The sequence below is a fragment of the Hyperolius riggenbachi genome, chromosome 11, assembly GCF_040937935.1.
Source record: "Hyperolius riggenbachi isolate aHypRig1 chromosome 11, aHypRig1.pri, whole genome shotgun sequence".
NCBI lineage: Eukaryota > Metazoa > Chordata > Amphibia > Anura > Hyperoliidae > Hyperolius > Hyperolius riggenbachi.
Genome location: NC_090656.1, coordinates 223,526,172 through 223,550,045, shown reverse-complemented (window position 1 = coordinate 223,550,045; position 23,874 = coordinate 223,526,172). Strand labels below are relative to the sequence as shown.

At 48.7% G+C, this 23,874-nt stretch overlaps 1 protein-coding gene across 4 annotated transcripts in view; it reads left to right on the top strand.

Annotated features, from left to right (window-relative positions):
• Positions 1-10,300: 10,300 nt before the first annotated feature.
• Positions 10,301-23,874, top strand: part of ARFGAP2 (ADP ribosylation factor GTPase activating protein 2) — a 59,523-nt gene continuing 45,949 nt past the window's right edge. For 2 of the 4 annotated variants that reach the window (XM_068260956.1, XM_068260954.1), the window contains exon 1: positions 11,263-11,396. In XM_068260956.1, the coding sequence (XP_068117057.1) occupies positions 11,325-11,396 (72 nt within the window). In that variant the 5' untranslated portion in view covers positions 11,263-11,324. Of the gene's footprint in view, positions 10,352-11,262; positions 11,397-23,874 lie in introns of those variants that run through there. The other 2 variants (XM_068260955.1, XM_068260957.1) reach the window with 2 other exon arrangements.

Genomic DNA, 23,874 nt, shown 5'->3' with positions numbered 1-23,874 from the left:
TTTTGGTTTTACAACCAATATAGCTATTGTTTGACGTAATAGCTGGTGGCAGAGTGGCAGCAGAAGATGGTAATGCTGTGTACCCTGGCAGTGGGAAACACAGACAGACAGCAGCAGCAGGAGGAGGAATGGAGGAGTAGGCGAGCAGCTATTGTTTGACGTAATAGCTGGTGGCAGAGTGGCAGCAGAAGGTAAATCATCTGTGTACCCTGGCAGTGGGAAACACAGACAGACAGCAGCAGCAGCAGCAGCAGGAGGAGGTGTGGAGGAGCAGTGTGAGTGTGGCAGCAGGTAGGCAGCGTGACATAATAGCCCTGGTACCTAGCGGTGATACCAGGGCTGTAAATAAACACAACAGGAGGTCCCAGACAGCGGTCGTGCAGCCCACATTGTGTCCAATACACAACTGGGACAACACAGTTTTCAACCCGGGCACCTCAGAAAAATTAAACCTTTTTTTTTTTTTAATGGTTTTTTGGTTTTTGGTTTTACAACCAATATAGCTATTGTTTGACGTAATAGCTGGTGGCAGAGTGGCAGCAGAAGAAGGTAATGCTGTGTACCCTGGCAGTGGGAAACACAGACAGACAGCAGCAGCAGGAGGAGGAATGGAGGAGTAGGCGAGCAGCTATTGTTTGACGTAATAGCTGGTGGCAGAGTGGCAGCAGAAGGTAAATCATCTGTGTACCCTGGCAGTGGGAAACACAGACAGACAGCAGCAGCAGCAGCAGGAGGAGGTGTGGAGGAGCAGTGTGAGTGTGGCAGCAGGTAGGCAGCGTGACATAATAGCCCTGGTACCTAGCGGTGATACCAGGGCTGTAAATAAACACAACAGGAGGTCCCAGACAGCGGTCGTGCAGCCCACATTGTGTCCAATACACAACTGGGACAACACAGTTTTCAACCCGGGCACCTCAGAAAAATTAAACCTTTTTTTTTTTTTAATGGTTTTTTGGTTTTTGGTTTTACAACCAATATAGCTATTGTTTGACGTAATAGCTGGTGGCAGAGTGGCAGCAGAAGAAGGTAATGCTGTGTACCCTGGCAGTGGGAAACACAGACAGACAGCAGCAGCAGGAGGAGGAATGGAGGAGTAGGCGAGCAGCTATTGTTTGACGTAATAGCTGGTGGCAGAGTGGCAGCAGAAGGTAAATCATCTATGTACCCTGGCAGTGGGAAACACAGACAGACAGCAGCAGCAGCAGCAGGAGGAGGTGTGGAGGAGCAGTGTGAGTGTGGCAGCAGGTAGGCAGCGTGACATAATAGCCCTGGTACCTAGCGGTGATACCAGGGCTGTAAATAAACACAACAGGAGGTCCCAGACAGCGGTCGTGCAGCCCACATTGTGTCCAATACACAACTGGGACAACACAGTTTTCAACCCGGGCACCTCAGAAAAATTAAACCTTTTTTTTTTTTTAATGGTTTTTTGGTTTTGGTTTTGCAACCAATATAGCTATTGTTTGACGTAATAGCTGGTGGCAGAGTGGCAGCAGAAGAAGGTAATTCTGTGTACCCTGGCAGTGGGAAACACAGACAGACAGCAGAAGGGCAGTACACAGCAGCCCACTGTAGGTGTAAAATGTGTGGCTGCAGGCGACGTAATAGTCAAAGTGAACCAGGCTGGCTTAGTGAGCAGGAGCCAGGAGGTGGTAAAGGGTGGTAAGGCACATTAACGATGGTTCCGGCAGCCAGTTCATGTCCCCCTCTCGCCGACAACAGGGGCCAGGAACTCGCCTTCCACCCACGCCTGGTTCATCTTGAGAAACGTCAGTCTGTCCACAGACTTGTGAGACAGACGTGAGCGTTTCTCGGTGACCACGCCACCAGCTGCACTGAAGCAGCGCTCGGACAGCACGCTGGAAGGGGGGCAGGACAGCACTTCCAGGGCGTACTGCGCCAGCTCGCTCCAGATCTCCATGCGCTTGACCCAATACTCCATGGGATCAACAGGGGCATCGCTGTCAAGCCCGCTGTACGACCCCATGTAGTCAGCCACCATGCGGGTCAGGCGCTGGCTGTGACCGGAGGAGGATGCTGCTGCATGCATCTCCTCTCTAGTCACTGCTGCCGGAGCCTCTACAGTCCTGTAGAGCTCGTGGCTGAGAGACAGCAGGTCTGTGGGGCGCTTGCTGCTGCTGGATGCAGGCACCTGCTGCTGCCTCTGTGCTGGCTGCTGGACAGTGGGGGCGGAAGGCTGGGGGAAGGCTTCCTCCAAGCGCTCAACAAGGGCCTGCTGCAAGCTCCTTATTTGTTGCGCTGGGTCTCCTCCTGCAGGCGGCAGGAACTGGCTCAACTTCCCCTTGAGGCGTGGGTCCAACATCATGCTGATCCAGATCTCCTCCCTCTGCTTCATCTGGATCACCCTGGGGTCCCTGCGCAGGCACGTCAGCATGTGCGCTGCCATTGGGAAGAGGCGGGCCACGTCTGCTGGCACATCGACGTCAGTGCTGTCCTCATCCTCCTCCTCTGCCGCCTCATCCTCTCTCCACCCCCGCACCAACTCAGCTGCGCTGTGCTGATCCCCCTCATCAGCAGCCAGGTCAGGGACCTCCACCAAGTCCTCCTCCTCCTCCCCCTCAGAGGTGGACTGCGCAGCTGGTTGCCGCTCCTGCTGGTCCAAGGCTGCCGCTCCCTGTTCCAGCAAAGCATCGAGGGCCCTGTTCAGCAGAGAAACCAGGGGCACCCACTCGCAGACCATAGCATGGTCCCTGCTCACCATGTTTGTGGCCTGCAGGAAGGGAGCCAGCACAAAGCACACCTGCTGCATGTGCCTCCAGTCATCATCGGGGACGATGGACGGGATGTTGCTGGTCTTGTCCCTTCTCTGAGCTGCGGAAACAGTGGCCAGGGCAAGGTACTGTTTGACAGCGCGCCTCTGTTCAACCAGACGCTCCAACATCGCCAGGGTGGAGTTCCAGCGAGTCGGAACGTCAAGGATCAGCCGATGGCGTGGCAGATCCAGCTCCTTTTGCACGTCTTCCAGGCTCGCACAGGCTGCAGCCGAGCGCCGGAAGTGACGCACAACATTCCTTGCCGTTTCCAGCAGTTCGCCCATCCCCTGGTAGGTGCGCAGGAACTTCTGCACCACCAGGTTCAGCACGTGGGCAAGACAGGGGATGTGGGTCAGGTTTCCCCTGTCTATTGCGGCAACCAGATTGGCCCCATTGTCGGCCACCACCTCTCCGACTCTGAGGCATCTGGGGGTCAGCCAAATCCTCTCCTGCTCCTGGAGTTTGGCCAACACATGGGTTGCCGTCAGCTTGGTCTTCCCAAGGCTGACCAAGTGCAGCAGCGCTTGGCAGTGGCGGGCCTTCACGCTGCTGCTGAGGCGGGGGTTTGGCCAGGTGTGCCGGAGGATGGCAGAGGATCGGAGGAACCTGCTGCAGTTCCCCTGAGCCTGCGGGGTGGCACCACCCACTGTGTTGCTGCTGCTGCTGTGCCCGCTGCTGCTCTCCCATCCTCACCCCCTTCCACCAAGCTGACCCAGTGGACAGTGAAGGACAGGTAGCGGCCTGTCCCGAAGCGGCTGCTCCAGGAGTCCATGGTGACGTGGACCCTTTCACCAACCGCGTGCTCCAGCCCTCGCTCCACATTGGCCATCACAAAGCGGTGCAGTGCAGGAATGGCCTTGCGGGCAAAGAAGTGTCTGCTGGGGAGCTGCCAGTCTGGGGCTGCGCAAGCAAGCAGCGCACGAATGTCGCTCCCCTCCTGCACGAGCGTGTACGGCAGGAGTTGGGAGCACATGGCCCGTGCCAGCAAGCCGTTCAGCTGCCGCACGCGACGGCTGCTGGGAGGCAGAGCCCTAACCACCCCCTGGAAGGACTCGCTCAAAAGGCTCTGGCGTGGCCTTTTGCTGACACGGGAATCAGCAGACACAGCGGAGGAGGCCACTGGGGACTGGCTGCCAGAACAGGCCTCAGTGTCGGCGGCAGGAGTTGCAGAGGGGGGAGGAGCAGTGCGTTTCCGCACTCCTGCTGGTGCTGCTGGAGGAGCAGGAGGGCGGGTGGCTGCTGTTGCTGCTGCTGCTGCTGCTGCTGAAGGCTGTGCAGTGATGGGTGTGGTGCCACTGCCAGCACCAGATGCCTTCAGCCTCTGGAACTCCTCATGCTGGTGGAAATGTTTAGCCGCAAGGTGGTTGATGAGCGAGCTGGTGCAGAACTTTAAGGGGTCTGCACCTCTGCTCAACTTCCGCTGACAGTGGTTGCAAGTGGCGTACTTGCTGTACACAGTGGGCATGGTGAAATATCGCCAGATTGGTGACTTAAACATCCCCCTACGGCATGGAAGCGCTGCTGCCTGTCTCCCTGTGGTGGTTGGGGGGGGGGGCTTGGGTGCGGCTGGTGGTGGTACTGGCAGATGCTGCTGCTGCTGAGCCTGAGACACCAGCAGGCTGTGGGACCTGCCTACTGCTGCTGCCAATGCTTGCAATGATGCGCCTCCTTGCAAGGCCCACAAGAGCATCCTCCTCCTCCTCCTCAGAGCTGCTGAGGACGACATCCCCTGGAGGTGGTGGCACCCAGTCTCTGTCTGTCACCGGGTCATCATCATCCTCCCCCTCCTGAAACATGTCCTGCTGGGATGAGGACCCCCCAAACTCCTCTCCTGATGCATGGATGGGCTGCTTGACTGTCGCCACAGTCTTGCTGTCCAATCCCTCATCCCCCAAAGTGCCCATCAGCATCTCCTCCTCAAGATCGCCAACAACAGCAGACAATTTACTCATGATGCCTGGGGTCAAAAGACTGCTGAATGACAGGTCGGCGAGTGACGGTGAACTGGCCTCCTCCCCAGACCCTGCTGGGCGGCTGCTGCGAACAGGGGTGGTGGTGGTGGTGAGGGTGGAGGCCTCGGATGCAGAGCTGATGGCGGGCTGCTCATCCTCCGTCATGAGTTGCACCACAGTGTCTGCATCCTTTTCCTCAATGGGACGTTTCCGACCCGGCTGGAGGAAAATGGGAGCAGGTGCTACACGCTGCTGCTGCTGTGTCTCTGCAGCGTGAGTTGCAGATGCTCCTGCTGGGCGGCGCCCAAGGCGTCCACGGCCAGTGGCTATGGGAGGAATGTTAGCCACTGACGCTGCTGCTGCGGAACTGTGCATGGTGGCGCGCCCGCGGCCGCGGCTTGCCACAATGCTGCTCCCTCTCCTCCTGATTCCCTTGCTGCCCTTCCCCTTGCCCAAACCGCGCTGGCTGCCACTTCCAGACATCTTAAATGTTTTGGGCGTATAGACAAAAGTTTTGTAAAAGGGCGGGTGAAAAGTGGGGTACTTTAATGGAGTGGGTTGGTTGGTGAGGTGACTGAGTGAGTGTCCCCTAGTACAGTAAGTAAGTAGTAACAGTCAGGAAGTACAACTAGCAGTTACAATAATCAGTAGTAATCACAAGTAAATTTAGTGTGTGTACACTCAGACAGTGAGTGCACGCACGCAGGAGCTAGTAGCCTATGAACACAGTGACTGAGTGTCCTAGACTCCTAGTACAGTAAGAGTAAGTAGTAACAGTAAGTAGAACTAACTAATTACAATAATCAATCAGCGATCAGAAGGAAATGGAGTGTGGGTGGTGTGTGTACACTCAGACAGTGAGTGACCGCACGCAGGAGCTAGTAGCCTATGAACACAGTGACTGAGTGTCCTAGACTCCTAGTACAGTAAGAGTAAGTAGTAACAGTAAGTAGAACTAACTAATTACAATAATCAATCAGCGATCAGAAGGAAATGGAGTGTGGGTGGTGTGTGTACACTCAGACAGTGAGTGACCGCACGCAGGAGCTAGTAGCCTATGAACACAGTGACTGAGTGTCCTAGACTCCTAGTACAGTAAGAGTAAGTAGTAACAGTAAGTAGAACTAACTAATTACAATAATCAATCAGCGATCAGAAGGAAATGGAGTGTGGGTGGTGTGTGTACACTCAGACAGTGAGTGACCGCACGCAGGAGCTAGTAGCCTATGAACACAGTGACTGAGTGTCCTAGACTCCTAGTACAGTAAGAGTAAGTAGTAACAGTAAGTACAACTAACTAATTACAATAATCAATCAGCGATCAGAAGGAAATGGAGTGTGGGTGGTGTGTGTACACTCAGACAGTGAGTGACCGCACGCAGGAGCTAGTAGCCTATGAACACAGTGACTGAGTGTCCTAGACTCCTAGTACAGTAAGAGTAAGTAGTAACAGTAAGTACAACTAACTAATTACAATAATCAATCAGCGATCAGAAGGAAATGGAGTGTGGGTGGTGTGTGTACACTCAGACAGTGAGTGACCGCACGCAGGAGCTAGTAGCCTATGAACACAGTGACTGAGTGTCCTAGACTCCTAGTACAGTAAGAGTAAGTAGTAACAGTAAGTAGAACTAACTAATTACAATAATCAATCAGCGATCAGAAGGAAATGGAGTGTGGGTGGTGTGTGTACACTCAGACAGTGAGTGACCGCACGCAGGAGCTAGTAGCCTATGAACACAGTGACTGAGTGTCCTAGACTCCTAGTACAGTAAGAGTAAGTAGTAACAGTAAGTACAACTAACTAATTACAATAATCAATCAGCGATCAGAAGGAAATGGAGTGTGGGTGGTGTGTGTACACTCAGACAGTGAGTGACCGCACGCAGGAGCTAGTAGCCTATGAACACAGTGACTGAGTGTCCTAGACTCCTAGTACAGTAAGAGTAAGTAGTAACAGTAAGTACAACTAACTAATTACAATAATCAATCAGCGATCAGAAGGAAATGGAGTGTGGGTGGTGTGTGTACACTCAGACAGTGAGTGACCGCACGCAGGAGCTAGTAGCCTATGAACACAGTGACTGTCTGACTGAGTGTCCTAGACTCCTAGTACAGTAAGAGTAAGTAGTAACAGTAAGTACAACTAACTAACAATAATCTATCAGTAATCAGAAGGAAATAGAGTGTGTGTACACACAGACAGTGAGTGAGTGCACACACGCAGGAGCTAGCTAGTAGCCTATAAACAGTGACAGTCAGTGAGTGTCCTACTCCTAGTACAGTATAACTACAATACTATTAGTAAAGGACAGCAGAAATACTGGTATAGATGAGAGAAATAAACAGAGGACAGCTGCCCACAGAGGCAAGGCCCCCCTGAGGCCTAAACCTGTAAGCTTGCAGCAGCTGCCTGTCTCTAATGTAACACACAAGCTACTAACTAAAATACAATGTCTATCTAACTAACAACAATATAGGTGTATATGGCAGGTGTAGGTGAGCAAAAACGCTAGGTAAATGATCACAATCGAGCACTTGCTAAGCCAAAGCACAAAGGAGCAACTCTCTCTCTGTACAAGTCTCAGGCAAGCATGGAGAAACGGAACATGGCGGCCGCTATTTATAGGGTAGGGGCTGGCCAGGGTCCCCCTCTGTGATTGGCTGCCGTCAGAGGGCCTGGGAGCCCTCTGATTGGCTCTAAGGACATCAATCTGGGCTATGACGCTATTCGAGCTCGGTACCGAGCTCGAATAGCGCCGTTTGCTCGAATAGCTCGAATAGTGAATGGGCTATTCGAGTGTACTCGGATAGCCCATTCGAATAGCTACAGCTATTCGGAGCTCGAATACCGAGCTCGGATAGCTGAAAAAGAGCTCGAATATTCGAGCTACTCGAATATTCGAGCTCTGCTGAGCACCACTACCCTTGAAGACCTTCTCCTTGATGCGGACTTGTTATCTTTTCTCCTCGACTTGGAGCGAGAATCCCTTTTATGAGAAGAAGATGGTCGGTCCCTAGACCTTGAATGAACACTTCTTTCTTCATCCTGGCTGTGGAGACATAAAAGATATGTTCCACTTACAAAAACCATCCCACAAAAAAAGAATGGGATAGATAGCACTCTTTTATAAGTAACTTTAAGGATGACCCTGTGCAAGGAGGGGTGTAAGAAGACAATTAACTTTAAACACCCAGTGCGTAATGAAAACAGAAAAAGTCGCATTTAGCGACCTGTTACCTGTGTTCCACTACCTTCTCTATCTCCACCACTTGCCCCTGGTTCTCCATCTCTGTTTAAGAGAATAACCATAGGGCCGCATTAAAAAAGGCACAATTACCTTAAACAGGCATAACACATAAGCTCTGCTTATAAAAGTTTTCATACCTGCTCCCCGATGAAAATAGGCTTTTAGCCTAATGACTCCCCGTCCGAACCTCCTGCCAGCTCTCCAAGCAGCCGGGTAGCTCACGTGGTACCAGCGCCAAGAACGCTACCCACAGTGAAGCTCTGCCGGTAATCGCGCCTCCAGCCGCTCTTCCTGCTTCCTGTGCGGCGTATAAGTGTACTTCTGGCCGCCTCCGCCTCCTGCCGCCGTCCAATCAGCTTCGGCGCTCCAAGTCTCGCGATACGCGAGATCTCCTTCCGAGTACTCTTCTGCTCTCCGAGCAAATGCGGTAGCGCCAGCTAGCGAGGGGGACGCTAGGGAACTGCACGTGGGGAGAGAGGACGCCACTCGATCCTATTTAAGGATCCTGGACGTTTGGCATGCGGGAGAGGCTGAACCCGCCGCCAGCACAGGTACTTTCTTTTAAAAAGGAATAAATACAAAACCTAGATAAAGAGAAAAAATAAAAAAGAAATTTAAAGAGAGAAAAAATAAGTGAACTTGTCCATGGCGAGGACAGAAAAAAAGAATGGCTAGAGGGGGGTCAAAGCTTTTATAGTGGACTGTCCTATCAGGGTTGGGGGCGGAGCCAATACCCGTAGGTATGCCGCCATGTTTGATACAGGAAAGACTGTTTGAGAGAAGAAGGAACTCCCTGAGAAATATTGTTTATACCCGTGCATTTAAAGGGAACCAGAGAGGAATGGAGCCTGAAAATAGAAAAAGCTCTTATACATACCTGGGGCTTCCTCCAGCCCCATACGCACGGATCGCTCCCACGCCGCCATCCTCCGCTTCCTCTATCGCCGCTACCGGGTCCCGTCACTTCCGGCGGACGCGGCCAATTGGCCGCATCACAGGGGCTCCCTCCATACCCTTAAGCGTGCGGCTGCGCAGTAGGCAGCCGCACGCGTAGGTATATGGAGGGAGCCCCCTGTGATGCGGAGAATTGGCCGACTGGCGGCAATGACGGGACCCGGTACCGGCGGATCCAGGCAGCTTAGGACGGCGGCGTGGGAGCGATCCGTGCGTATGGGGCTGGAGGAAGCCCCAGGCATGTATAAAAGCCTTTACGATATCCTCTCTGGTTCTCTTTAAATGCCATGGCAGTCATGTGACACAAGGGCTAAGCCCATTTGAAAGCACAGGCTGCAAACAATATGTCTGCTTCCATGAATCAGGAAGTAGAAACTGTGCAGATTATTTTTAAGATTTATATCAGCTGTAACAAAGAAATGGTTTTTTTGTTTTGTTTAAAGGTAATTATGCTGTTGTGTATCTTTTAGAGTAGAGAGGTAAGGGTCAGGAACCTCTCTCTTTGGTGGGGGAAGGTTATCTTATCATCCTGCACTGAGTCTCAATATCATGTGTCTTAAAACAGAACTCATTAAATTAAGTTCTGTATTAAAGTAAAATATAGCAGTAAATAGCCTTGCCTAAAGCAGCCAGCAGCATACCTCCCAACTTTTTGAGATGAGAAAAAAGGGACACTTAAGCCACACCCTCACCACGCCCTAGTCACGCATACCATAAAGATATCATAAGAAACATGTTGTTTTATAATTCAAACCGCACTGGTCCTTTCTATCCTGGTTCATTTTCCTTCATAGTAACATTTTAAAATTAGTAATATATCAATTTAAAGGTTGGGAATAAAGTTTAGTCAATCAACACACGTTTAGTATGGAATATATAGCATAGAAATATATATATTTACATAGATAGAGGGACAAATGAGGGTGAAAGAGGGACAGGGTTCCCAAAAAGGGACTGTCCCTCCGAAAAAGGGACAGTTGGGAGCTATGCAGCAGTAATGTTGACACCTAGCTAGCTATACTAGCAGCCAGGCTTGAAGGAATGTACACAGTGCCTGCTAGTCATTCAATCCCCAGTCTAAATCCACAGTAAAGTGAATAAAATGATTCGTTCAAAGATCCGGATCTTTTTAATGAACCGATCTGAACTTCCCATCACTAAAATGAAGCATTGGCGGTGCCAATTAATATGGACGTTCTCCACATAAGTGTTAGTGTTGTCCGGATCATGAACGATTCGGATCTTTGATCCGAATCTATTTTGTGAGTCGAATCATCCGAATCATTAAAATGAACGATTCGGATCGCAAAAGGGGCGGAGCCAGTAGCGACACGCCCCCTCTCAGCGGGCAGCAGGGTCCTGGAAGCAGGGATCGCTCTGTTGGATGGGACTCAGGGGAGGCAGCCTTGCAGGGAGACAGGTAGATGAGAGAGAGGGGACATGGGTGCCACTGCCAGATATGTGTAGAGCACACATACTGGCTATAACGTGCTGCTGAGTATAGGCTGTCTGTTCCGTAGTTGTGCATGGTAAGCTTTTGGCTCAGCACAGCTCAGTAACTTTGCAGGCACTGTGATTGCTTTGCAATATGATCCTCCTGCATTCGCTCTATACAGCTGCACTTATCTTCTGGGAATGCTTTCTTTCACTGTGCAACGTTTCCCATTGAAAGTACACAGATGAGCATATAGGTGAAATACATGTACAGCATATGATTGCAGCATGTGGGTATTGTGTGCAAGCAAACATTTCTGCTCTCTGCTCGTCCCTCCTCCCCTCTCTGTCCACTCCCTGCCCTCTGTCCATCTTCTCCCCTTCTCTGTGTGTCCACTCCCTCCCCTTCTCCTGTCCACAGACCTGTCCTGCTAGTCATTTCACTACCGAATGCTTCCCTAGTAAAATGATCCGAGATTCGGATTTAAGATCCGGATCTTTTCAATGATCCGATTCGAATCATCCGGATCATTGAAAAGATCCGAACTTCCCATCTCTAATAAGTGTACTGACAGCATCATGCAGAAATCTCACTACGACAGTAGCTTTCAGCGACTATTGACTAAAGTACCATAGCGCAGACTCAAACAAGCCGCCATCTTTGGACCCCTAATCCCAATGGCGCATCAAGTACGCGGTAAAATTACATCAAGCTAGACGTTTTCTGACGTGAAATAACAGTCTTATGTGGATATTGTGAATAGTTTTATGTTTTGAGATCGCTTTCATTGTTTCTGCATTGCGATGGGTGTACCAAGATGGCGGACAGACGTTCAGTCAGGTTCCGCAGCGCTGGTGACGTCCCGTCGCCTCATTGGCTGGCTGAGGCAGCGGCTCTCGCGGATGAACCGAGCGCTGTGATTGGCGGTGAGGCGGAAGGGCAGCACAGTACAGGGAATATGGCCGCAGAGCCGACTAAAGCGGACATCCAAGCCGTGTTCAGGCGGCTGCGGGCGGCTCCGACTAACAAGGTGAGGCGGGGGCCGCGCTGGGGAGGAGGGGGGCGGCCTGGGTAGCCGCAGGGGGCGGGTCATTCCAAAATGGCGCCTTTAACTGTCACTGTCAGACCAGCCAGACTCTGCTGGAGCAGTACAAGTTCCAGCATGCATTTAGCCTTTGCTTTGGAGCCACAATGGAGGATCAATGAGATTTTAGTAAGAATCATAACTAGATTTGACCATTTCCTATATCTGATTTCTCCTGTAGGAGAAATCATGTGGGAGGAAACAGTAAGTGGAAGTCACCTGACATGATCATGGCCAGCTAGTTATAGGCTTAAAGGAAACCAGAGCTGACGAATAATAACATTTTTATACATACTTGGGGCTTCCTCCAGCCCCATCTTCATGCACCGCTCCAACGCCGCCGTCCTCAGCCCTCTCTTGCTCCGGTAACGGGTCCTGTAACATCAGCCAGTCGCGGCCAGTCGGCACAAGAGAAGTGTGCCCCTACCTATCTCTTCGGCGCCTGCTGGAGAGATACTCAAAGAGCGCAATTCTCTTGTGCAGACTGGCCACGACTGTCTGAAGTTATGGGACCCGGTACCGGCAATACAGAAGGCTGAGAACGGCGGCGTGGGAGCGATCCATGCGGATGGGGCTGGAGGAAGCCACAAGTATGTATAAAACTTTTATTAATCGTCAGCTATGGTACACTTTAAGCTGTGCACACATTTATTCAATTATGTACCTACATTTTTTGTTTTGTTTTTGTTTTCTTTTTGATGTTGTACATACCTCCCAACCATCCGATTTGGTCAGGCTGTCATGGGTTGGGAGGCACGATGATAATACGGCTGTGTTATCACTAGAGCAGAGAACGTAGATTTTTTTTTTTTTCTTCACTCATCGCTAAACGTACAGTGAACAGCTCCGATTTTATAAATATGAGGCGTTCACACTTGTCACGCTGTAACAGATCTGGGGGATCCGCTGCTGTAACCGGATCACATTTATGTGCTGTCTGCGATAATCCCAGGGAGGCGCAATGGTTCCCCCGTAGGGCCTATGGGGGTAATGCATCTGCCCCGAGTACAGGCAGACCATTGGAGCGGACATTACACTGCTACAACAGAGACTTTCATTTGTATACTGCATTTCTCCTGTCGGATTTGAAGTGCTTGAGAGCTGCAGCCACTAATGTCCGCTCAGTAGGCCACCTTGGACCGTTGTGAGTCTTGCCCAAGGACTCCTGCTAAATACGTATCTGGCTATAGCCAGGATTGAAAGCCTCTTCTTTTATATTAACCAGTACACTATCCGGCCACCAGCCCCTTGCGTCACAGCACTCTTCCCCCCCCCCCCCCCCCCCCCAATCCTGTGCTGCCCCAGTGTATGCGCAGCAGTAGCCATGCTTCTCTCACCTCTTCCCGGCGCTCCAGCGTTGTGCGTCCATCCTCTCACTCTGTGCCGCGTGATTACATGTAATGTGAGGAGATCGAGATGCCAGACAGTAGTGCAAGCAGTGAGGGGATGGAGGCACATCGCTTAAAGGGAACCTAAACGGAAAAGGATATGGATGTTTCCTTTTAAAATAATACCAGTTGCCCGACCATCCTGCTGATCCTGTGTCTCTAATACTTTCAGCCACAGCCCCTCAACAAGCATGCAGATCCGGTGCTCTGGCTGAAGTCAGACAGGATTAGCTGCATGCTTGTTTCAGGTGTGTGATTCAGCCACTACTGCAGCCTAATGACTGAAATACACGGGTCGACCGGCGGCTCGATTAGCCGCCGGATCGACCCCAGCTGCGTCCCTGCGGATCGATTACCGCTCGTCCCCGCCGGCGCTTCCTTATCAGTGCTCGATTCCCTGCCATTGTCCGCCGGCAGGGATCGAGCGGGCGAGGGTCGAGTGACATGATCGGCCAGCTGAATATTATCAGCTGGTCGGATCAGCTGGTCAATACACGGTACAGAAACGTACCGTGTATTCCCAGCATAAGAGATCAGCAGGACTGACAAGCAACTGGTATTGTTTGAAAGAAAACATCCATATCCCTCTGTTTAGGTTCCCTTTAAGTGCCCTGGGAGGAGAAGGTGGTGTGGCTTCTGCTGCATGTTTACTCTGCTACATGTGCTGGGGCTGAGGGCCACTAGACACCAGAGAAGCCATATGAGGGAGGGGGATGCACTGGATACCAGGGACGCTATAGGAGGCAGGAGGAGTGAACTACTAGACACCAGGGAAGCTACAGTGGCTTGCAAAAGTATTCGGCCCCCTTGAAGTTTTCCACATTTTGTGACATTACTACCACAAACCTTAATCAATTTTATTGGAATTCCACATGAAAGACCAACACAAAGTGGTGTACACGTGAGAAGTGGAACGAAAATCATACATGATTCCAAACATTTTTTACAAATAAATAACTGCAAAGTGGGGTGTGCGTAATTATTCAGCCCCAAGTCATGTGGAATTCCAATAAAATTGATTCATGTTTGTGGCAGTAATGTGACAAAATGTGGAAAACTTCAAGGGGGCCGAATACTTTTGCAAGCCACTGTATATGGTGGGGGTAACAGACACCAAGCAAGCCAAATGGTAGCGAGGGGGCTACCACTACACACCAGGGAAGCCATATTGGGGAGGGAAGGTGCCACTAGACACTAGGAAAGTAATATGGTGATGGGGTGAGGAGCACTAGACAATGCTATATGGTGGTCGGAGAGGGGGACCTCTAGAAATGAGGGGATTCTATATGGTGGAGGGGGAACCACTAGCCATCAAGGAAGCCAAACGGGGGAGGCACTAGACACCAGGGAACTGTATAGGAACAGGAGGGGTGTGTGCGCTGCATGCTAAATTGGGTGCATGGCTAAATGTGTTGTTATTATAATCAGTTATTTTACATGTAGTGGAGAAGAATTTGCTCATACTGGAAATTGTTTGTCCAATCTTTATTGTAAATGTATACGGACATAGGCCTAGGGCAAATCCATGCTCACGCGTATCGGAGCACGACTCAGTCTTTAGTTATAGCCATCGATCAATTATTTTATGACAAACTTAAAACTGACATTGCAGGTCAATCTTTTTGATTGATCTTAGCCCTTATTATCAATTTTAATATTGATTGAAAACAAAATCAATAGCCACATACTTCAGTGTTCTCCCCAGGCTCTTTTAGCCGGGTGCTCCACCAATTTTGGTGAGCACCCGGCTGTCATCGGCTCGCTTCCTCATTCTCCTCCTATTCTGTAAGTAGAATTGCGTCGGCCCTGCATTCCCCCCTTGCCCCCCACCCGGCTACTTTTTAATGCCACCCGGCTGGAAAAAAAAATTCAAGGGAGGACACTGCACTTGTTTCAGGTGTGGGATTCAGACACTGGTAATCCCAAAGCATCAGCAGGACAGCCAGGAAATTGGTATTGTTTAAAAGGAAATAAATATGGCAGCCTCCATATCCCTCTAATTTCAGGTTCTCATTTAAGCAGCAGGGGTGGGGGTTGAAAATCACTAGTGAGGTGGTTTTGTAGGGGGAACACACTGGTGTGTCTGACCAGAGAACAGGCCAGTGGATGTAACGCAAGGCTTGTGGGTTGCTCATTCTCATAGGAAACTCCTCAATCCCCCCCCCACCAAGCCCAGACTGCCCCCTAGGTTCAGTCTTCAGCCCACCTCCCACCATCGGCCACAAGAGTGGGTAGAGAGCAGGGAAGACAGAGATGGGAACCTGGAAATTCAGCAAAACTGCTGAGCTGACATGTCAGAGTCACTGGGTGAAAGTAGAAAGGTTCATATTTTAACTGGTATGCTTAGCAGTGTTTACAGATGAGAGCTACATTCAACTTTGCCATAGATTCTTATTTTCTCCATCTCTGGGAGCTGCTGTTACCAGGGACTGAACTGAAGAGTTGCACAGGGCTAATCGGACTCAGAAATTACCATTTAATTACCATAAAATTACCATTGTACCCTTAGTACTCCATAGAGCCAAATTAATCCATGCCATGCACTGATGAGGATCAAACAATCCGAAACAGTCTGTATGCATGTTGGATTATTATGGCTCTGTACAATTTAACAAGCTGACACATCATTGCATTCCAGCGGTTCTGGAGGTGTGTTTAGCTTCTAAGGGTACAATGGTTAATTTGCATATATTCAGCAGTGGTGCTCTGGGAGACATCTCGAGCTCACTCCAACCTGAATTATCGCAAATTCTTTCTGTTTTAGGAAAGCAATTTTTTGTTTTTCTTAACATCTTAGTAAGGGGGCTTTTAGGACCATTGTAGTCCCTTACACACTCCAATGAGTTCTGGGTCACCATGAGCTTGCTGGTTAGTCTGTACCTCTCGGTTTACAAGCCCTACTCCATAGAGCCAAATTAATCCATGCCATGCACTGATGAGGATCAAACAATCCGAAACAGTCTGTATGCATGTTGGATTATTATGGCTCTGTACAATTTAACAAGCTGACACATCATTGCATTCCAGCGGTTCTGGAGGTGTGTTTAGCTTCTAAGGGTACAATGGTTAATTTGCATATATTCAGCAGTGGTGCTCTGGGAGACATCTCGAGCTCACTCCAACCTGAATTATCGCAAATTCTTTCTGTTTTAGGAAAGCAATTTTTTGTTTTTTTGTTTTTATATATACTAAATAACCTCTATGCTGTAAGTATAAAGCCTGATGTGTAGCCATGTCACTAATAGAGATGGTCAACGAGATGGAAATAATTCTGCATTGATGCTGATTTATGCAAATGTATGCACTCCCTTTGCTGATGAAATCAAATAATTTGATATGTTGTTAAAATTTGGTTTGGTGACTACAAATTAAAGGGTAACTGAGACGGATGAAAAGTAAAGTTTTATACATACCTGGGGCTTCCTCCAGCCCCCTTCAGGCTAATCAGTCCCTCACTGTCCTCCACCACCCGGATCTTCTGCTATGAGTCCTGGTAATTCAGCCAGTCAGCGATGTCCGGCCGCATGCCGCTCCCACAGCCAGGAACATTCTGCACCTGCGCAATAGTGCTGCACAGGTGTAGTATGCTCCTGGCGGCGTACATTTGAATACGGCGCTGGTAGACTTGGGCGCAGGATCCAGCTGTTAAATGGCTGGTCCTGCTTCTGCACAAGTCCGGGGCGTTTTAATTACTATTCCCCCTCCAGGCCGACATGGATAGTGGGGGAATGAAATAATTCGGCTTCCAGCGATTGCTGGAGGCCGAATTATTGTGTTTTTTAAGCAACTTCGGCTCCGTCTTCTGACGGAGCCGACCTTCCTCACTGAGCGCCGCTATAGACTGATTCCCATTACAGTCTATGGCGGCGCTGGCTGCGCCCAAATCTAGCAGCGCTGAAAAGCACTGCTCCGTCCTGGCGGCGGAGTGTGTGCATGCGCACTACGCCTGACTGGCTCAAGTACCTGGACTCATAGCAGAAGATCCAGGTGGTGGAGGAGGACGAGGGACTGATTAGCCTGAAGGCGGCTGGAGGAAGCCCCAGGTATGTATAAAACTTTAATTTCATCTGTCTCAGGTTTACTTTGTTACACAGTAGTACTATACTCTACATATACACTCCCCACAGAGCTGCAGGGAATCCACTGAGAATGCTGTGCACATTGAACACAGAGGTGTTGTCTGTTTACAATCTCCTCATTCCCCTGCAGAGTACCTGCACATCATTCTTACATGTACCCACACTTACATTGCCTAGGGCCTGATAGATGTTCTTTGTTCCGGTTTGTACCTTTTACAAGTACTCTTACCAAGGACTAGTTTTAGTCTAAAGGGAATAAATATAGTAGTCTCCATATCCTTCTCACTTCAGTTGTCTTGTAAAATTCCTAAGCGTTGGCAGTTAAGAGACAAATTTCATGTTACATACTTTTAATCAACAAAATTGTAATATGCAAATTAGAGGAGTCGGAGTCGGTGGAATCCTAAACTGAGGAGTCGGAGTCGGTGGATTTTTGGACCGACTCCACAGCCCTGTTCACCCCTATCCAATCCATTTTCTTGATCAGCGTTGTGCTGTCGTCCTTCCCGCCCCCCATCCATCCATCTTCTCCAGCACTTTTATCTGGAGTGCAGGGAGGGCTGTTCATACCTCCCAACTTTTTGAGATGAGAAAGAGAGACACTTATGCTACGCCCCTGCCACACCCCTGATCATGCCCCCGTCACACCCCTAGTCACACATTCCATAAAGATTTCATAAGAAAAATATGTTTTATAATTCGAACCACACTGGCCCTTTCTATCCAGGTTCATTTTCCTTCATATTAGCATTTTAAAATTAGTAATATATCAATTTAAAGGATGGGAATAAAGTTTAGAGTCAATCCAACACGTTTTGTAGTAGATAAATATATATATTTACATAGAAAGAGGGACAAAGTCCTGAAAGAGGGACAAATGAGGAGGAAAGAGGGACAGGGCTCCCAAAGAGGGACTGTCCTTCCAAAAGAGGGACAGTTGGGAGCTATGGATGTTGGTGATTAAAATAATGCTGCTGGGGAGAGGTGGGTCTTTATTGGTGATCAAAAGAATGCTGCTTGGGGGGGGGGGGGGGGGGTGTCTGTACCTCCTCCTATTGCGAGGAGGGGGTGCTATAGGTCCACCCCCATTGCACAAGCACCCGCATAATAACCGTACGCGGCGTGGTGCTGGATGGGATCGCATAGGGGGACGCCATGCCAGACTAGATTCAGCAATGACACCCGTGAGCCCAAATGCCCAAAGCATATGAGCTGCTTTGCTGTCTTTTATACTCAGTGCATTGTTACCATATTTGCTGTTTCGATTATGAGTTGTTATTCAGAAAGCTATGAGCTATAGGTGGGTGGGGCTGGGGTGTGGTGTCTCCACCCATAACTCTGCCCTGCCCTAGATGGCGACATCCAAGCCACACCCCTCATAATACTGCATGTTCCAACCAGCAGGTAGTGCCAGGCCATCTCTTTTATTATATTCCAATGAAAAAATAATTACTTTGTTTATTTTCATTAAAGAACCACAGCATTTTAAAGTTAACCCAAGGTTGTCCACAGGACAATTGTAATCAGAGGGATAAGGAGGCTGCCATATTTCCTTTTTAAGCAATACCAGTTGCCTGGCAGCCCTGCTGATCCTCTGCCTCTACTACTTTTAGCCACAGCCCCTGAACAAGCATGCAGCAGATCAGGTGTTTCTGACATTGTCAGATCTGAAAAGATTAGCTTCATGCTTGTTTCTGGTGTGATTCAGATACTACTACAGCCAAATAGATCAGCAGGACTGCCAGGAAACTAGTATTGTTTAAAAGGAAATAGATATGGCAGCCTCCATATTCTTCTCACTTCAGTTGTCATTTAAGTGGCAAAATCTCTCTCAAAACCGCTAGTGGGTCCCAGGCCATAGCTATACAGATGTGGATGTTGGGTAGGACCTGACTTATCTTCTGTATACACCACAGCCAAGCAGCAAGTACAACGGGAGAGGATGTTTCCTGCAAAGGAATATAATAGCAATCAGCTGGAACTGAGAGTGATATGAAGGCTGCCATATTTATTTCCTTTCAAACAATGCCAGTTTCCTGGCAGCCCTGCTGATCTATATGACCTGAAACAGGCATGCAGCTAATCAAGTCAGACTTCAGTCAGAGCACCTGCCTGTTCAGGGTCTAGGGCTAAAAGTATTAGAAGCAGAGGATCAGCAGGCCAGCCAGGCAACTTGTATTTTTTTAAAAGGAAATAAATATGGCAGCCTCCATATGCCTGTCACTTCAGGTTAAGCGTTTTGGATGTTCAGGAGTCATGTCTGGATAGGGCTTTTGATTTGCAGTTCTTCTGTATGAGGATGTGTGTTGCATCCTCCCTCTTCCCCTCCCCCCTTTGAAGACTCCGTGTCACACAATGGCCACTATTGATCACACCGTCTCTAGAAAGACACAGCGATGCCCACAATGGGATTGTTTGTCTGCCATTATGTGCGCTTTTACAATGAAGGAGGCTATACCTGCCTATATGCTAAATGAAAATCGCAATCCACGACTGCTCTCCGGTTATTGGGAAACTACCCGGCGTCGTGAAATAATGTTTAATGTGGACCTGATCTTTTGCAGAGGACAGAAGGATAACCTAGAGAAATACACCCTGTGTGTATTTAGAGAGTTTAGCCTGTCTAATTCCCCCTCATTTGTGTCCAATCACTAGTTGTAATCTGATCTCCCCCCTGTGTCACATGACTGCCTATGGAAGATAAGCCCATATGAAAGTACAGGCTGTAAGCAATATGTCTCCTTCCAGGAATCAGGAAGTAGAAACTGTGCAGATTTAGTTTAGGATTTGTATCGGCTGTAACAAAGAAATGTTTTTGTTTAAAGATTATGATGCTGCTGTGTATCTATAGAGCAGAGAGGAGGTCTGAGTTCAGGTCCACTTTAATGACTGCTCCTGGGCACAGCGACAAATTTATTCTAATACTCCATTCAGATGATTGTCATTCATGGGAGACAAATATCGTTACACTGAATTACCGCTGGGGGCAGTACGCTTGCGCAGGTTCTCCACATTCATTCTGAATGAGCCACGGCAGTCACAAATTACTGTCTTTCCAGTAATTGTTATTATTTATATAGCGCCGACATCTTCCGCAGCGCCGTACAGAGTATATTGTCTTGTCACTAACTGTCCCTCAGAGGGGCTCACAATCTAATCCCTACCATAGTCCTATGTCTAGGTATGTATCGTGTAGTGCAGGGCTGCCCAATAGGTCGATCGTGATCTACCGGTAGATCGCGGCCTCATGGCCGCGTCCCTTTAAATGTTGTGGCCGGCAGCTGTAGAACGCAAGTTTTGCTGCCGGTCACTGGCCAATAGGGAAGCAGGGGAGGAGAGAGGTGATGCGACGTCAAGGCTGGGGGTGGCGCCGGGCACATTACATCCACGCACACCCGCCGCCCCTTTGCATGCCAGAGCGCTCCCTCAGCCGCCGCCCATTGGAATGAGGTAGCTATCTAGCTAACCTATACTGAAGGCACATATACCTGGCTAACCTATACTGAAGGCACCTATACCTGGCTAACCTATACTGAAGGCACCTATACCTGGCTAACCTATACTGAAGGCACCTATACCTGGCCAACCTATACTGAAGGCACCTATACCTGGCTAACCTATACTGAAGGCACCTATACCTGGCTAACCTATACTGAAGGCACCTATACCTGGCCAACCTATACTGAAGGCACCTATACCTGGCTAACCTATACTGAAGGCACCTATACCTGGCCAACCTATACTGAAGGCACCTATACCTGGCCAACCTATACTGAAGGCACCTATACCTGGCTAACCTATACTGAAGGCACCTATACCTGGCTAACCTATACTGAAGGCACCTATACCTGGCTAACCTATACTGAAGGCACCTATACCTGGCCAACCTATACTGAAGGCACCTATACCTGGCTAACCTATACTGAAGGCACCTATACCTGGCTAACCTATACTGAAGGCACCTATACCTGGCCAACCTATACTGAAGGCACCTATACCTGGCTAACCTATACTGAAGGCACCTATACCTGGCCAACCTATACTGAAGGCACCTATACCTGGCTAACCTATACTGAAGGCACCTATACCTGGCTAACCTATACTGAAGGCACCTATACCTGGCCAACCTATACTGAAGGCACCTATACCTGGCTAACCTATACTGAAGGCACCTATACCTGGCTAACCTATACTGAAGGCACCTATACCTGGCCAACCTATACTGAAGGCACCTATACCTGGCTAACCTATACTGAAGGCACCTATACCTGGCCAACCTATACTGAAGGCACCTATACCTGGCTAACCTATACTGAAGGCACCTATACCTGGCCAACCTATACTGAAGGCACCTATACCTGGCCAACCTATACTGAAGGCACCTATACCTGGCCAACCTATACTGAAGGCACCTATACCTGGCCAACCTATACTGAAGGCACCTATACCTGGCCAACCTATACTGAAGGCACCTATACCTGGCTAACCTATACTGAGGGCACCTATACCTGGCTAACCTATACTGAGGGCACCTATACCTGGCTAACCTATACTGAGGGCACCTATACCTGGCTAACCTATACTGAGGGCACCTATACTTAACTACCTATACGGGAGGGGGGTGTTAAGCTTAGCATTTGAAACATTGGTAGACCTCCTGGCCTCAGCGAATTTTAAAGTAGCTCGCGAGCCAAAAAAGTGTGGGCACCCCTCGTGTAGTGTATGTATCATAGCCTAGGGCCAATTTAGGGGGAAGCTAATTAACTTATCTGGATGATTTTGGTATGTGGGAGGAAACCCACGCAGACAGGGGGAGAACATACAAACTCTGTGCATATAGGCCTCGATTCATCATTCTCTTTGAGATAACTTTTTCCAGTTTGTTAAATTACCGAATTCGAAGTTTAGCGATTTCTAGTTGTATTCATCAAGGTTTTTCCTCATTCGGTGTGAATTCGATAACAATTCGGTAACCATTCGGTAACGTGTCGATATTTCCATTTTACAGTGGTACTTTAACACAAGGCCATACGATTCCCATGGAATTGTGGGTAAAAGGCAGTCCTTTGAACACTACGTAGCAACATTCTGAATAGGGCTTTACACCTGGACCAGGATTCTGAAAGTGGCTTGGGACAATCCCACAATTTGATAGGAGCCTTTTCTAAAAAATTATAGTGCAGCTAGCAAATTAGTTAACCCTGACACTGCCTGTGTTCTCTTACAAGATGATTCAAGAGAAATGCAGATGTCGTGTTATAGCAAATAAATCTATTCTCTTACAAATTTATATGGTTGCAGACCTTATTCTTGCCCTTCTGTGCCTTTGAATCACTCTCAGCTGATACATAACCACTTCAAATGGCTCCATCTTCTCTGTCAGCAATGATCTGACAGGAATAACGACAGAGCAGTGAAGGAGATAACTAATCCTAAATGTAACGCTAAACCACGCCCACTTTCTTTTTCATGAATTGCACTTTATTCCGTTTTAGCGAATCGTTACCGAATCGTTACCGAATGTTCGCTAACAGCTGTAGATAACTTTGATGAATCCTGAAATGAAGTTAACAAATTCGGTATTTTACCAAACTGTTGTTAACAAATTTGCTAAGTGTTGATGAATCGAGGCCATAGTGCCCTGGCTGGGATTCGAACCGGGGACCCAGCGCTGCAAGTTGAGAGCTGGGTACTTCTGCGCAGTGTAGCTGACTAAGCAAGAGAATGCATTCCTTTGTGAACTAAGACCCCGGCTTTTAACTTAGCTGTAGGAATAACAGTGGTGCCTGGAGGAGTGAATCTGTGAATGCATTTGTTTGAACATTTGCATGAGAGTGTGAAAAGGGTTACTGATTTTAGCATTAATTGTCTAACATCATTCACAGATGATGTTTGTCAGGAATCCTTCTGGTACAACAGCTTTTATCTGGCTTGTTCACCAGGTGTGTCCTAGAACCAGCTGCAGCCTGTGCTGATCGCTGCTACCCCCAGTATGTACAGTAATAGCTTTTACTCTGTGTCTGTACTGATAGTAAACTAGCGGCAGTGTGTGCTCATCTCTGCTATCTTCAGTATGTACAATATAAACTGTAACTCTGTGCCTATACTGATTGTAAACTAGCATCAGGGTGTGCTGATCTCTGCTACCCCCATGATGTACAGTATAAGCCAGTACTCTGTGCCTATACTGATCGCAAACTAGCGGTAGTGTGTGCTCATCTCTGCTACCTTAAAGGAGAACTGTAGTGAAAGGTAGATGGAGGCTGCCACATTGATTTCCTTTTAAGCAATACCAGTTACCTGGCAGCCCTGCTGATCTCTGCTACCTCCAGTATGTACGGTATAAGCTGTTACTCTGTCCCTGTACTGATAGTAAACCAGCTGCAGTGTGTGCTGAGCTCTGTTTGAAATTTGAGCTTCTAAACGGTATCTCTTATATTCTAGCTCTTCTTTTCACTTTTGTTTGTCTGCTCTGTTAATCATCTCACAGTGTTTAATTGTACTTCAGCACATACAGTACTGGGGAGTACAGAATGATATTGAGCCATTAGTTGGTGTAAACATTGAGTCTGTATTTTGCTACTTTTGTGACACAGAGCTATAATCGATTGTTGTTTAATATGTATGTAGGGTTTAACTGCTTAAAACAAATATTAGCGTATGATGATTAATCTACCCAGCAACACATAGCTGTCTGAAGCAAAAGGCTCAATAGTGATGGTCAGAAATGATTGGCTTCTCATCTCCTTCAGAGGACAATGAAGCCATCTACAGCTCTGTACGTAGATTTCCTCAGCCAAAATATTGTTCCTGATTGTCCAGGCCAAACATCTAGTCTGTACAGGTTCCTGCAGCAGGGTGATCATGACATCTTCTGCAGCACTTTACAGAGTACATAGTCATGTCACCGACTGTCCTCAGAGGAGCTCACAATCTAATCCCTACCATAGTCATAGT